The 16,191-nt window shown below is 41.0% G+C and overlaps 2 protein-coding genes and 2 pseudogenes across 3 annotated transcripts; 2 read left to right on the top strand and 2 right to left on the bottom strand.

Annotated features, from left to right (window-relative positions):
* Positions 1-841: 841 nt before the first annotated feature.
* LOC137739342 (membrane-anchored ubiquitin-fold protein 4) lies at positions 842-3,804 on the top strand. The gene is made up of 4 exons (XM_068478902.2): positions 842-1,109; positions 1,281-1,479; positions 2,654-2,824; positions 3,332-3,804. The coding sequence occupies exons 2-4, from the start codon at positions 1,350-1,352 to the stop codon at positions 3,385-3,387; spliced, it is 357 nt and encodes a 118-aa protein (XP_068335003.1). The 5' UTR covers positions 842-1,109; positions 1,281-1,349; the 3' UTR covers positions 3,388-3,804.
* A 1,210-nt stretch (positions 3,805-5,014) lies between these two features.
* LOC137739207 (GRAS family protein RAM1-like) lies at positions 5,015-7,951 on the bottom strand. Its single transcript, XM_068478754.2, has 2 exons — positions 6,959-7,951; positions 5,015-6,136 (listed from the first exon to the last, which is right to left on the bottom strand). The coding sequence occupies exons 1-2, from the start codon at positions 7,949-7,951 to the stop codon at positions 5,015-5,017; spliced, it is 2,115 nt and encodes a 704-aa protein (XP_068334855.2).
* Positions 7,952-11,138: 3,187 nt separating this feature from the next.
* Positions 11,139-12,440, top strand: LOC148693974 (uncharacterized; annotated as a pseudogene).
* Positions 12,441-12,731: 291 nt separating this feature from the next.
* Positions 12,732-15,610, bottom strand: LOC137740370 (exocyst complex component EXO70C2 pseudogene; annotated as a pseudogene). The gene has a single exon (XR_015966692.1). The product of XR_015966692.1 is annotated as an exocyst complex component EXO70C2 pseudogene (transcript).
* Positions 15,611-16,191: the final 581 nt, after the last annotated feature.

Genomic DNA, 16,191 nt, shown 5'->3' with positions numbered 1-16,191 from the left:
TGATGGTGCATATTTTGAGTACTTGTCAAACATTCTTTGAAGGGCTTATGCCACTATGATTATGCCTTAATTGTAAAAGAGAAACTCCTCCTAATCAAGGATAGTATAATGAAGGGTACTTTTCTTTTCACTCAGAGAACCTGAGTATGATTCACTCATCTTCTTATATCATTTTGTGTACAAAGAATGACTTCATTCATGTATATATGAGTAATTTTCTTGTGCGACAATTTTATGGTTCGTACCACTACCTGTCCGCATATATTCTAACACATATAACTGCGATCCAAATTTTTTCATCAGGGTAAATTAAACTGTTAATTTAGTTATATTTTTAATATTAAATCAAATCAAGGTGAATTGCGCTCATAATAGCAAATGCTGAAGTGTGTTAGCATGAAATGGTGAAGTTGACCGATGCGCAGGTAAAATGTGGGTGTTGAATTATCACTAAATATCTATTATATCAGATTTTCTTTAATTAAAGAAAAAAAAAATCTAGCTGAGTTTACAAAGCATTTATGACGGCATCCGTATCTCACCCACGCGTCAAAGTCTCCCCACTAACTTCTGGTCTATGTACGTTTGTTAAAAAAAAAAAACTCTGGTCAATGTGAACGGACACGGAAAGAGAGGCGACCCTTCCTACTCCCAACTCCCGCCACCTCACTCTACATGGCCAATCACTTCGCGCCACCTCATATAAAATCTGCACACAAACCTTGTCATTTGTTAGAATTTCCAGCTGCATGTGTTCCCGAACCAGAGGATCCAGATTCTCTTGTTCTTACATGGTCTACTTTTTTACTGACAAAAAAAACCCAGATACCATTTACTGACTGACAGCATTCAAAATCCAAATCTCACTAATTTCTTTTCCATTTTTTATTTAATTTTCTCTCTTCGTCCCGAGAAAATTAGAAAAATCGAAAGCAATTGCTTCCGAATAAAATAAAATAGAATTATTTTTCTTCTACTTCTGCTCGAGAAAATATCCCAAAGAGGCAAGATCGAGTCTTGAAGTTTTCTTCTCGCCAAAAACCCTAATCAGACACGCAGAGGAAAAGCAACAAAGCTCTCCCTTTCGCCCAATCCGCGTCTTCCTTTCGGTACGTTTCCTGATTACTCCGATAATTACGGATTATTTGGCGATTTTATCTGTTTTTGTTTCGTGAAAAATGAAGAATTGTCCAGCACTAATGCAGTGATAAAACGAGCTAATTATTGGGGGATTATCAAAATTGTGATTAAATTGGGTGTTTTTTTGGTGGTCTAAACAGAGTATTGGAGTGGAAGTGTTTTGGGGTTGCGTGGTTGAGTTGGTGTGGAAAGTTTTGAGCTTTTTTCAAATGCCGGAGGAGGACCTGGTGGAGCTCAAGTTCCGTCTGTATGATGGATCGGATATCGGCCCGTTCCGGTACTCGCCGGCGTCCACGGTGGCAATGCTCAAGGAGAGAATCGTGGCCGAGTGGCCAAAGGGTCAGTGACCTCCACTTCACATTTGATGATTGTTTGCAAGTTTTTACTTTTAGTAGTGGATGCCAATTTCATGGGTTTAATGCTTGTCCAATTTTCGTTGTTTGTTGATGATGCAATACAAAATTTTCATTTGGATAATTCTAGTTGATGCATTCTGTTGGTGAAGACCTACTCTTTTCAAGTGCTGATTTTGCTGACGTTTCGTAGTTTTTGTTAAGTTTAAATCCTACAGAAGGGTTTGAGTTCTGTTAACACTCTTGAAATGTGCGACGTTTCGGAGTTGATCTGTTTCAGTTTCAATTGGGTTCCCTGATTCCAAGTAATCAATTTATGAATCGAAGCACATTCGGATGTTGAGATAAAATTTTATTATATCTACTTTGAACAAAAATATTTCTGTTGTTTCTGGTAACTTCTTTGTTTCAGGTGTTTTGTACTTGTGCCGTTCTGTATCCAGATTTTATTTAAATATAGTTTTCACATTGAACTTGGAAAAGCTGTTTGAAGCATGTGGGAAGCGAGAATTTAAAAGTGCAGTAGAAGATATGAATGAAAGTTGGAAAGCTAATGATTTGTTTCCCATGGACCAAAGAAGTTTCTTTTAGACAAGTAGGTTTGTGTTTATATTTTTTCTGAAGAAGAAGATATGAATGGAAGGATCTGCTTGAATTATTTTTGAAATAGGAGCATTTTTATCAGTTAAACCCACTTCCAATAGGTGAACCCAGATAATGGTGCCTGTGAAAACCATTTTTATAGGATTATTCTTCATGACATCTCTGTTGGGCTGAATCATTAGTCCAACAGACTTTGTCCGCATAAGTGATTAGATCACGGCTGTGTAACTTGTCTTGATCTTCATGCTTATGAAGGCAATGTTTTTTTGTGTGCTTATTTTGACGATTTGTGATAAGGATCTGTTTAATCCTATAATATGCCGCTTTCTTTCTTTAGCATATCTGAGATTTGCTAACGAGTTTCTCTCTCTGATGTTAATGTTACCAGTTCTGCTACGTTATGGCTTTTAGATAGTGAACTATATTGGGCAGGAGTAGGAATTTTCATTACAAAACGAACGTCCCCTTTTTCTTCTTTTTATCATTTTCTTGTGCTTCTTAACTTTAATCTGCTCATCATTTTTATCCTTAACATTTTTTAAATGCTATGATATCAGATAAAAAGATTGCACCAAAAGGAGCAAACGACATAAAATTGATAAATGCTGGGAAGATTTTGGAAAACAACAAAACTGTTGCCCAGTGTAGAGCACCATTTGGAGAGCTTCCAAGCGGGATTATCACCATGCATGTTGTTGTTCAGCCCTCTATAGCGAAAGCAAAAACAGGTATTTTTCATCTTAGATTGTTTAGTGTGATATCTCTTTCGATGTGAAATTGGTAATTTGCATACATGTTTATGCCTGTTTGGTCAGATTTCTTACTATTACGACCTAGGCTAGCAGCCGATATTTTTTCCCCTGTTCATGGCTGGTCTGTTACTGGTTAGCGGCTCTTCCTACTTCCCTTTATCTTGTTTAATGGGACAAACTTGAAGTGTACTTTTGTTTTCCTTGGCACTACCAAAGCACGGGTTTTATCAACTAGTCTCATTGCTAATTCTCTTTTTGGGCGATCATGGGCACCTTAGAGGATTGTCCTCGCTCAGCATCCTGCAGAAAACTTATGATTCCATTTTCCTTGATATATTATGATGGTGCTAGATTTCTAGTTCATTTCAGCTGAGATCAATTATGTGTTAAGGGTTGACTCCCGCGCAACATGTGATGCACGTTACATATTTGTTGATATCAGCTTCACTTGCTGAATGTTATTCTCTCTGTTTTCATGAACAGAGAAGAAGGTTGATGAGGTCCCAAGGAAAAGCATGTGTTCATGTTCGATATTGTGAGAGAGTGAGTCGTGGTGGCAAGCACGGTGAAGACCGTGAGGTTGCCTTGGGGTTGCTGAGGTCTGCTGGAACATGTTTAAGAGTAGCTGGAGAGAAAATAATTTGTACCACAGTCCAATCCCCCATCGTCACGCGATTGTTGGATGGAATTCCTGTGTAACAGTGCATATTAGTGAAGTACTTGGCGTTTTATAAAATGGGTGCGTGCTTGGTGTATTTTTATAGCTCTAGTATATCTATATTTACGAAATCATTACGATGCTTATGTGAATCGGATGGTCTCTTCGTTTATACTTCAATTCCTGTTGAAAGAGTACGATGTTGTGGCAATATGATGCGATACTTGTCGGTCCATCGGATCGCTGTGGTGTTGAATTGCTTTGATCATATGAATGACTAAACATAATTATTGTCAAACGTTCTGGGAATGATTCCTCTGTAATTTGTTCTGAGAATGTTGTAAACCTAAGCGATTTTACCTTCGCTTCTTTGCTTCATTGAATGCGAGTCAGAAGTCAAAAAAGGCCGAGTAAATTTGATTTTTTATGCTTCACTATTGGTTGGAAATTTGAAATTTTTTTTTACAACCAATTGTATTATTGCACTTGGTGTATCAGGTCATGTCTTCGGCATACTGAAATTTTTTTCCAATTATTGGTCGTTTGGGCAAATACCATTGCATTGCAGACCATGGAGGCATGCCCTGAAACTTGACCAATATTTAATAATCTTTTTTCAGTACCTACAAGCATTTAGTGTTGACGTATATTTGATTATTGAATTTAATCCAACGATTTTTAACCGCTTAATTAATTGTGTTGGATCAAATTTAACAGTCAAATATATATTTGCACTAAGTATGTGAATGTAGGGTAACGAAAGCTTGGAGAGAACTAAAATAAAGCTTGGCCACCCTAATAGTATTAGTAAAAACCTATTTGTAGGCTTGTAGACTCAAAATTATTTTAACTCCAAATTTTATACAGGTAAACAGTGTACAATGGAGAAAATAAAATAACAGTTAAGGGAAAAATACACTACTTTGCTTCCAATTTTAAAGTTTGCATTGTGTTTGACTGTGACGATGTAGTGGATTATCTGCCTAGCTATTTTGCCATCAAATTAATTATATATTAGTAACAAATTAAATATCACCACTCACTTTTTTTTTTCCTTTAAAAAAAAAAGAAGAAGAAACGAAATGAATAATAAAATCCCTTCCTGAACGCACCTTACCACCACCAATTGTTATCAGATCTCAGAGTCCAGTGGGTACGACACAATGCTGGAGCGACCCTGTGTTGAGCAGGAAAAATAATTAATTAAACAATTATTTAATATTTATCCTCATTAATCAACAGAAAGAATAATATTTGTATACTTAGGTAAGTTAATGGAATCAAGGATCAATCAATATTGACTTTATATTCTTAGGATCAATATTCTCTACCGAGCAAACAAATTCAACCCTTTTCGTTGTTTTCTCTAACCTTCTTCTTCTTTGGATTTTTTGCATGGATTTTCTTAATTAGACAAATAATATTATCTACAAAAATGAAAATCTGATCCAATTTAGAAAGAAAAAAACAAATTAGCAGGCACGTACGTGTACGTAGAAGCAAAAAAATCAGCATCTCCATGCAGAAGCAGCCATAATAGACCTGTCTTGCCACCCCAAGAGCAAGCAACCGTTGTCCTCCGTCATCCTATAACCGTCGCAAGAATACAACCCTAGCAATATCTTCGACTGAGTCACCGCGTTCGCACTCAGCGCCACGCTCTTAAACCCTTTACTCTCCATCACCTTCCTCCACTTCTCCAACCTCTCATGCCTCTCCGTCCGCTCCGCCCCTTCACACGCCACGATGTTCCGGATCTCCGGCGCAAATATGTACTGCTCCACCTTCGCCCTCTGCGCCGAGTCCGGCGGAAAGGTCGCATCCAACGAGTCGAAAATCGCCGAGTAGTAATGTAAAGCCTCGAGAAACCTGCCCAAAAAGTAGGGCCCGTTATGACTCGCTTCTTGTTCCACCAATGTCACAATGTTGGGTGCTTGGTCACGGATCATGGCTAGCAAGTTCCCGAGGCAATTGACCGGAACTCGGTGGAGTCGGTTCACCGTGTTTACAGCCAGCGCTTCGCCAATCCTCCGGTTGAACATGTGTGGCTTGAGATCTTCAAGTTGCTCCCCAACTGAATGGAACTCAAACGGGACGTGAAGAGATAGGGCTAGTTCTGTCAAACACCGGCCCGTCTCTTTCACAGCCTCTATGCAGGGGCCCACCCCTGTTATGCGGAGAAAGGGAGCGCCACCGGGGCGGGCAGCTAAGGCCTGCATGAAAGCCGGCCACTGATATCCTTGAAGAATATCTAGGTCGATGACGTGTACACGTTCTTCAGACTCGAACGCCTCGAAGATGGCTTGGTTGGCGGTGAAGTGTGCGAATTTGATGTAGGGGCAGGCTTGGTAGACGATTTGGTAGATTTTGAGAATTTCAAGCCAGTTTGGAGGGAACGGAGAGAAGGGTTGCGGGGCGGAAGCCCTAGGGCTTGTGGTTAGAGTGGCGGCCAGGCGTGCGCTTAGGGCATCTGTGAAGCAAGAAGCAACACGCTGCATGGAATCGCCGAGTGGCGTCACCACTCGGTTCAGGTGGTGGAGGTACCTTCTTGCTAACATGTAGTCTTCTTTTGCAACCGCCTCGGCGCAAACAAGAAGGAGGTGAAGCAGTTGGAGCCCGCTATCTTGTTCCTGCATATTCATACGTGCATGGAATGATTAATTAACGAGAGGATTTAGGGTTGCTACATGTACAATATTTGTGAACACGTTATGCAAAAAATGCTGCATAGAATTTAATTGTGACAGCAGCTGCAGATGAATAGTTCAGGACGTGACCGGTTGTGACCTTATCAATATGTAATACAATAGTAAGGAAGTTTGTTCCACGGGAATATAATTTTTTAGATGTGATTTTACACAATCACGTGATATTATTAATTCAAGTATTATAATTTAAGTTTTTATTTAATGAATAAATTATATCTTGTTAAAAATAAACAAATGAAATCGGCCTCAAATTTGAATAACAGTGTTGCTAGAGATATCATATATTTAGACTATATATTGTGGGCCACATGATGATGTAGCAATTGAAAGTTGAATTTTTTCTCTAATGATTCAAAAAAATAAATTCAACTCTCCACATTATATATAATTTACAAAAATATTAGTGACCCTAATTAAAATATTCTGTTGGTCAATATGCATAGTAAAAAATTATCCTAATACTTTGATCAATATGCATAGTCCAAGATTACCCGTATGATAATGCTAGGGTGACTAAATTTGGAGATAAAATTTGCAAATTAAATGATATGTCACCAATAAGAATGAACACGTTTATCAATGCTTAAGTAATAAACCAATCATCAACTTTCATATCATTTAATTTCCAAAATTTTATCTTCAAATTTAGTCTTCCTAGCATTACTCTATCTTCCTGTTTGCATCGTTCAATTAAGTAAGATGTATGCACGTACAAAATTTAAATGATTAAGATGTAAAATTCACCTGCTCATGTGCCATAGGGATGGCAGGCGCCATCATATTATAATGAAGGTTCTGTTGTTGTTGGGGTTGGTGGTGGTGTTGTTTTTGCGGCTGTTGCTGCTTCTCTTGCATGCGTTCTTGTTGCAATTGTTGTGAAAGTGGCGCGCCGCTCATCTGCTGATAACCGCTACCGCTGCTTCTCTCTTGTGTCAGCTGAGAATTACCAGCCGTAACCAACGACGCTTCACTCGCCGATCTACTAAACCTCGAAGAGTTATACATCGGTACGCAGTCCAACGTGGCGGATGGAACTGTCGATGATGCTGGCAAGTGATCGTGATGATTGTAAGACTGTGACGAGCTTCCTGATATCTTGGACGATGATGTTGTTGGGAATGCGGCTATGAATCCGTCACGTTGATAATCGTCCAAGAAGTCTTCGATGGAAACAGGAACAGGGAGTGACTGCGTGTTCTGATCGGCCGGCTCCATGTACTGGTTAACAGGAGAGTTGAAAACCCTACGGAGCGGGCTGAGTCCTTTGCCTTTAGGGTTATGGGTGCTGCTGAATGCTCCGAGGTGCGGCGAAAACCTAGGGGAAGAGGACCCCGAGAGGCTCTGACCTTGCATGGACTGAGCGTAATTGTAATTGTAATTCTGATGAGTTGCTGAACCGCCGATTTGGGGAGAGTTCGGCATGTTGTTTGGGACGGGCGATAAGACCATAAAATCGGTATCGAATTGCTCGGAGAACATAGACTCCCAGATGGAATGGTCGGGAGATTGGACTTCAACATCGTCTAGCTCGAACTTGAGCGTTGGAAAATTGAGGCTCGGCGGGGTTAGGGTGCTCTGCTGATCCAACTCGGAGGATGGAGGAATTGTGATTTTCTTAGATTCTGATATGGACATAGACATCGTCGTGGATTCGGTCGGAGACGGGGGTCTGAGGTCGGAGCTGCATGAGTTCTCACTCTTGATAGACCCCATGCTTCCACAATGAGTATTGATCATCATGGTGATTAATATCAATTGATCCTTCTAGCTAGCTATCTACAACACAAATATGAATATATAGCTAACTATCAAGCGATGATGGATTCAAGAGGATGATCAGCCAAACTGAACTTAAGACACAACCCAACAATACTGATGAAAAATATAAATACGATGTTAGAGTAATTAACTAGGGTTTAGAGCAGCTAACTAATCTCTCATTAAGGTTGTAATTGAGCACTTAGACTAGTTAGCTAGGCATAGAGGAGGAGTTTGGTTTTCGTATAGAGAAAAAGTAGAAACTCTTTTTTCTCTCTACTTATTGTTTGAAAGGAGCTAAGGTTTGGGATTTGTGTGTTGGCCTAAGATTGTGTAAGAAAGGGTTAAGAAATTTAGGTACAAAATATTAAAGCGAATAAAACGAATGGCTTGTGTTTGTAGGTTGTGATTTCATCACCTCCATTTCATCTCCATTGTACTAAGCATAGCTGTTTTGCAGGGGCATTATTTTGTCGTCTTTTGTACCTGATTTAACTGTATGTTCACTAGCTATGGACTTGGTGAGCACATGAGACAAATTCAGTCTGTTCGGGTCCCACCTTTCTTGGGCCGGCCCAGCTGAGAACAAGGAGGTTGGAATACTTGTGACAGATCTTCTTAACAAAAATAAATAAAACTCTTCTTGTTACTTTGATGTAAATTAATATTGATATTGTTGGCCATTGGTTGGACGAAAGACTTTTTAATCATCGCGATTGCGAAAATGACTTGAAAAATGGATATTGACAAAGAGACCAAGGCTTATTATATGTCTCATTCTCTCTCACTATCTTTAGACTTTTTAAGGTAAATGGGTACAATTGGGTAGTTAGAGGCACAAGGAAATTGTCCGATTGTAAAAGAGGAGTACATGATGATCTGCATGTTAAAATTTTGGTAAACACGTCCTCATTGGTCTACTCTTAAGAGCAAGACATTGTTTTTTCTTTGTTACATGGTAAAATCAGACTTTGATATCAATTATTAAGGACTTACAAATAAAATTTGCCCCATATTGCCACATAAAAGACAAGTGCCCAAAAGTTCTTAAACCACTCTAAAACATGTTATTTTTCCATGTTCATATGAAAAACCTAGCAGTTTACCTATAAGATAGTATTCGGTTGCCAATAGGGGAAAGTGTGGAGTTTAGAGAAAGACAAAGGGATGATTTGAGAGGGGTAGGTAGTAATTAATTAAGAGGGAAGACGCGGTAAGAGAGAGGGGAGGAAGAAAGAGGCCAAGAAGGGGACATTGGCAAAGTCGTCGGATCTGGCGTCGGTGGCGCCGCCTAAGCCTTGGATTTGCCAAAGGAATGAAGTGCTTGTCTCAACTCTCCGTCCCTTTTCCCCTCATTGCCCTCTTCAGAGGCAAACTCCTCTCCGTCTCTCTCCATCGTCATCAAATCAATATACTCTTTTGTCTGCAGTCTTGCTTTTATAACTACGATGCATGGATACGATGATAACTAATATTCTCTTGTATTCTTGTGTCGTAACGTATTTATTTGTGATCATACAACAATTATTCTTGTCAATTTGACGTATATTCATTTCGTGTCATGTCATATTTCGTATCTGTATCCGTGTTCATGTATCGCAGCTTTATAATTAGTTCAATATTTAATTCAAATCAATATAGTTAATAGTTAAACATGAGTATAAGTCTGCAGCCCCACCAGTTAATGGCTAGTCCTTGAGAAATACTTACACTTGCGTCGATTTGTTGTATGCAATATATGTCTCGTATTCACATATGGTGAGTCTTTGATTTACAATATCACGTGTTAATGTAAAATATACATTGCAAATACGTGACACATGTTGCATACAAGTTTTTCTACCATCACAAGGCATATTCTATGTAAGTGCAAGGCACGCGGGATTATAACTGATCTGCTGGCTTGGACTATATCATGCCCAAACATATGGCCAAGTCAAAGCACTACCAAATAGAAACCTCATTAATCAAATAATATAATTGTCAACTCTATTGGTAGCTTTCTTCTATGAGAAAAAACTTATGTAGTGGCTGACTAAAACACCTCTTATATAAACATTATTGATCTCTTCATATGATCAAACACAATACTCAGTGTACAGAATGCTTAATTAGACAACCTTGTTAACAAAGAACAGTGTGGTCAATCCAAGATGGGCTCAGAGTTGAAATGATAAGAACTTAACAATGGTTACAATAAGCGCTCGGTATGCTCTAGCCTCTCTTTTCTCTATTTTTGTCCGACCCTTTATAAGGAGCATTTGTCCTCCTTATATACGCCCCCAATGAACCCCAAGTCTCTATTGTAGAAATATCAAAGAGACGGGCCATACGGCCCACTTCTAACAACACCGATATTGTCTCCAACTTGGTAATTACTACCTGCACAATCCGTCGGGTGTGGGGTTTTATCACAAAAGACTTCGGTGTTAGTTAGAGTGGGGTTAGGATATTTAAACTATCACTTTTCTTTTTGTACGACTGATGTGGGATTCAACATGCCCCATCATGTGGGACCCAATTAGTGGGTCACACATGGGAGATCCACACATCGGCAACCACGTGGAGCCAAGGGGACTCACCCTACACACGGGCCCAAGGGACCCACCATCATCGCGCGGGGTCAAGGGGACCCACCCATCACGTGGCAGTACAGTACGGGGCCGCTCCTTGGCTTTGATACCATGTAGAAATATCAAAGAGACGGGACATACGACCCACTTCCAACAACACCGATATTGTCCCCAACTTGGTAATTACCACCTGCACAATCCGTCAGATGTGAGGTTTTATCCCAAAAAGGCCTCGGTGTTAGTTAGAGTGGGGTTACGATGTTTAAACTATTACTTTTCTTTTTGTATGACCGATGCGGGATTCAACATCTATGCTCATATTTTCCCTCGCCTTTGCATTTAATGAACCAAGTGCGTTGACATGACATGCTAGTTGCCCTTCTGATCTTTAGTCAACACATGGTAACAAAGTGACACTCGTTTAGATCCACTAGCATGTTTTCTTGCCCAACGTGTACTTAGTGCCTTGCTCAACCTTGGTGTTTATGGAAATCCACACCTGAGCGCTTGATCTGTTAACCTTTATGCCTCTTCATAGGTTTCTGTTCTCGTTGATGACCACCATGTGACCTGGGGTTAGTACCCGAGTAGACATGCCCCAAGAACTTCGTGCTATAAAGTTGTTAGTATGCCAACTTACAGTCAGTAATTGGAAAGTACTTTATGAGGAAGCGCTTAGCTTTATTGCTTGTAGTTAAACTAGATTGCCGAGCGGTCATCTATAGCGCTCGAGATCATCCTTTCAGTTATGTTGGGCCTTGATCTTCCTTCCCTTGGGCCTTTATCCTTTCTTTCTTTGGGTTTTATCTTTCTTTTTAAGAACCATACTATTATTACTAATTATGCCAGTATTTTAGTGCTAATTGTATAAATTGGGTCCGGACCCAAAAGACATAGGGAACTCTGAAAAGTAGTGAGAAAAATGAGGGACGTCTATTACTTTTGAGCTCATACCTACAGTACAAGTTACAATGACCTGACCTTTTGTCTTTAATTTATGGTCCTCTCTGTTTATAAAACCAACGAACCCTGCAAGCTTCACATTTCTCTATAACACGAAAACAAAGTTTAGGCCATAAGTAAAATGATTCACTATTATACATCAATATATTTATTATAGATACGTTTTAAGCTTGAAAAATCACTTGATAAACTTTTTAGAATTCTTCAATGTACATCCGACCAAAAAAATTAGGGTTTAGGGTATATCGCCTTCTCCAAACACAGATACTTCTTATCAGGTGATACTAAATCATAACTTATCAATATTTAGCTTAGAGCGCAGATGGTATAAACATAAACTATATACTGCGAAAACCGCTACCCTAACAAAACTGAAGCATGTAATTCTCACTTATGCGTCCTAACTAACTTTTTTACCAGATGCTGAAGTAAGAATCAATTGCAAATTCCAAGCGGTTTCGCCAAGAACCTCATAGCACATATCGTTCTCGGTGAACAGAACTACAAACAGATACGAGGTGTACAAGTTAGAAATCCCATCTGTTGAAGGGATTAAATGTGCAGAAGATTCAGCAATTGTATCCCTCCTGCTAGGCAAGCTTGATGCGGAGTTCTTCTTCTGCATGCAATAATGTTCCTGGTTACAAATCCACATCAGATGAACTCGCGGTCAAATCGAAACAGGCCAATCTCTGCATGAACTCGCGGTCAAATCGAAACAGGCCAATCTCTGCATTTACAGCCTAAACGCTTTGAACTTCAGACCTTCAAAGAGAGAGTGGGAAGAAAAAATAAGACTTAATCCACATCTGTTTAGTTTTGGAACTCGATTTAATCAAAAGAAAAACCAGTACCTTGGAATCGGCTTTCTTTTTTCCTTTCTGCATTTCTTGTACGGTTCTGTGATGTACTGGGGCTGGAATGGGATATAAATATTCATGCATGCATGGTTTTGGATCCAAGGACCCTGATTGATTGGTTAATTAACATATATTTTTGTATTCATGAAAATGTATAGTGGGGTTAAAACGTGATTTATTTTGACGGAAATTTTAGCGATGATGACAAAAATTAAGAATCATAGTTGCACGTTTTGATCTTTAAGAGACCGATAATCATTAATTTTTAGTTGAGAACCATTGCTCTAATTAAGTTAAAATTGAGGAACTATTGTTATAATTTTCTCCAATTACATAACAACCAAAAGTAAAAAATTAATCAAATCAGAAACCAAAAAAATTACAATAAGTAATTAATTAATAATTAGGCTGTGAGCCTGTTGGGGCTGTGCAACTGAGGAAGGGATTAGACAAACAAACGAACCGAGGGGTTTGTTTAAAGAATGAATATGATCAGTACTGTTCATAGAAAATTGAAAATTAATAAACAAAAGCATATAAGAAATTTCTAAACGCCATATCTGATCTGGGTGCTTCGGACATTTCACCTGTTCGGATGATCATCACGTGATTAATTACACCTCGCTAAGCACATTCTGATCCTCGATTAATTTATGCTTCGTCTTCAAGCTTGCTACTGCCATTAAAGGGTCTTTCTTTTTGTTGGAATTTATGGTTTCTTCCTGAATACGGAGGAGTTGGGGTTTCCATCAAATAACTCATCAATGTACGTCTCTATATCCTCCGGCTGGAATTTGATGTACTTCTCTGTTTGCCTCCCCGCGTCAAACACCTGCGAGAACCGCCCCAAGAACGCTCGGTACGCCGGAATCATCACCGCCGATATCGACACCCTCAGCTCCGACTGCAGCTGCTCGTCGCTCACCACCCACGTGCTCTGCGTCTTGTGGATCTCATCGAACAACGCGTTGAAGCTCTTGAACCTCTCCTTCAACACCGGCTTTGCCACCTTCCCATTCACGCTCAGCCCTTCGTGGTTCAAGCACTGCAGCAGCCGGTTCCATGTCTCCCTCTGGTAATTTTTGTGGTACTGCCTTAGATCTGAAGACCGCCGACGGTACCACGTGTCGCCCATAAGCAAGTTGATCTCCGTCGACCCTTTGATCTTCTGCAGGATGTACCGCCCGTTGTTCATCATGAATATGGAGCTCAGCGCCACGTCTTTGTACAGCTTCGCCTTCGTCTCGAGATTCGAGTCCAGCAAGTCCATCACGCGCATCAGCTGCAAGTGAAACGGCGATTGTATCTCGTTGGTGTTCCCGGATCCCTCCCCTGCCTCGTACTCGCCGCGATGAGGCCCACTCGTCGAATCTGCGCGCTCGATCTTCGAGTGCTCTCTAAAAACCAATTCCAGCGTGTCCTTGTACTCGCACGCGTACCTCAGGTAGTTTATCGTGTAACGGGTCAGCGGATGGACTGCCCCTCCCGGAACCGGGTTTCGACCTGTCTCGGCCTTAATCGAATTCTCCAGGTCACAGAAAGTACAAATCGCCGCCTCGCCAAGGCGGGTCCGGGCGGTGAAGGTCTCGTGCTTCAGCTCGTTCACGCAGTCCACCGGAAACAAGGTGTCCATTTTGGGGACCACCTCCCGCAACGCCTCGTACATGTCCAGCGTCTTGAACAGCTTTTCCGCCGACCGCTTCGATATCGCGATTCCTTCAGCAAAATTGAGAAGCTGTATCATCACTCCTCCCGCCAAATTGCTGAACAGGCTCGACGATATTGACGGGTAATCGGCGAACACCGCCTCGACGAGCCTTCGCTCGCCGGAGAAGTAGACAGTGGCGCATTCCTTTAAGGCCTGCACCCACGAGACGATCTCTCTCTCGAGCGATTCCCAATGCATTTTCTGAATGTCGTCGAGGCTGTGCTTCTCTAATCCCAATTCGTGCAAAGTCTCACCGAACATGTGCCTTCTCGAGATCATGTAAACCTCGCAACACTCTGTTTCGTATCCGCCTGATATCATCTCTTTGGCTATATTGTTCAGATTGTTCACCACCTCTTGAGCATATCCCAGAAACTGATCGGCTTGTAGTTCATCTCCGCCGCCACCCGACTCAGCCTGATCTGGCAATGGGCCGCCGCTGCTCTCTTGATCTTGTTGATCCTGCTGCTTATTACTGTCGTTGTTATTATTCCCGCCCTTCGTACTATGGTCTTTGCTATCTTTATGATCTTTATTGTCTTTATGGTCGCTGCCGCATACGGAGTCAGTGATGGTGCAGGTTCTAGATTCTTCTAGAAGAATTCTGAATTCCTCTTCCAGATACAGCAACGCTCTGTGCTGAATGCTTCCGAGGCGGTTGATCAACGCACCGTGACTTTCTTCGAATTTCAATCCGAGGAAAGAGAGATACTTGCTCAGCCTCCGTATCCGATCCAAAGCATCCAGAAACAATGCGTCGTTCTCAGGCTCCTGACACCACTTCACCTTACCGTCGCCGGAGTCGCGTTTGGCCACCACCTCATCCTCAACCAGATTCAAGAACTTTCCCACCAGCTTCGGAAGCTCATCTGGAAAGCTGACACCGTCCACGAGGTCGTTTTCATTTTTTTGGGATTCAGGCAGACACGAGATGCAGCGGTCGAGATCCTCCGAGACCTTGTCGAGGGTCGGATCCTCTTCCGGTTCTGGTTCGGGTTCAAGAACCGGGTCTTCGTCCAGTACCGGAAGTGGATCGTTCTGATCTTCAACATTCTCAGCGTTAAAATCCTTCACCCTCTTACTATTGACCCTCATACTGCTGAAATTTTTCAACTCGTAATCCGGGTCATCACCTTCGTTCCCCTGATAAACTTTGGTCTCAGATGGATTCACATTACTAACATTTGGATCGTCAAGCTTTGCAGTCGAATTATGCTCATCGTGAACCTCAGCCGTTGGATTAGACGGCTTCTGATCATCAACTGGCTTTGTGTCAACGGACTTACGATCGTCTCCATCGGGATTTGTAGTAGTAGCGGACTTCTTGTCGTCATTGGGCTTTGGCATTGCAGCGGCGGAGGAGGAGTCCGGTGGCGGTACATCGGGTTTGGGCTGGTCGTCCTTCTCCGGAAGGTTCTTTTCCATTGTTCAAATTTGTGGGAATATTTTCGGATGGAATGATTTGTTTGCTTGTTTTCGAGAGGAAATAACCAAATCTTTGATTTGCGCGTCTCTTTCTCTCCACCTCTTTAATTTGTCTATTTGTTTTTTGAATTTCTGATTTATTTTTATTTTTATTTTGTTGTTAAGGGACGGTTTGAAATGGTCGTTGGAAAGGGCGCGAGAGAGGGGAACGTACGGACGCGGTGTTTGTTCCTTCCAGTGTTTTGTTGGTTGCAAATCTGAATGCTTGACCGTTGACTGGCCTTTCCCTCCCCGCCTTCTTTTTTGCGGACGCCACGTCTCTCATCCTCTGCTTTTTGTTTTTGTTTTTCAATTAATACTTTTAGGGCTATTTACAAACCGCACCCCTAGAATTTGGGGTCGTTTTTAAAATAGGCATAACCTTTCAATGTTTCACCTTATTCCCTAAATTAAGTATTAAACCATGATTTAAAGCACTATTGTGTTTGTCTAGGATCTCGATAACTTTTGACTTGGAGAAAAATTTTAGTGTGCCTGATATACGATCTGGTACACCAAGTTAAAAACTTGAAGAAAAAAAAAGTTTCCAATTAATTATATTATTATATTTGGTGTATCGGGGCATGTTCATGATACATTGAAAAAAATCTCTCGTTGACTTGGTAGCCATGGGTTCCACCTTTTGAATGC

This window comes from Pyrus communis, chromosome 9 (assembly GCF_041283825.1).
Source record: "Pyrus communis isolate YQ-2024b chromosome 9, ASM4128382v1, whole genome shotgun sequence".
Classification (NCBI taxonomy): Eukaryota; Viridiplantae; Streptophyta; class Magnoliopsida; order Rosales; family Rosaceae; genus Pyrus; species Pyrus communis.
This window is presented reverse-complemented; position numbering and strand designations above follow the sequence as displayed.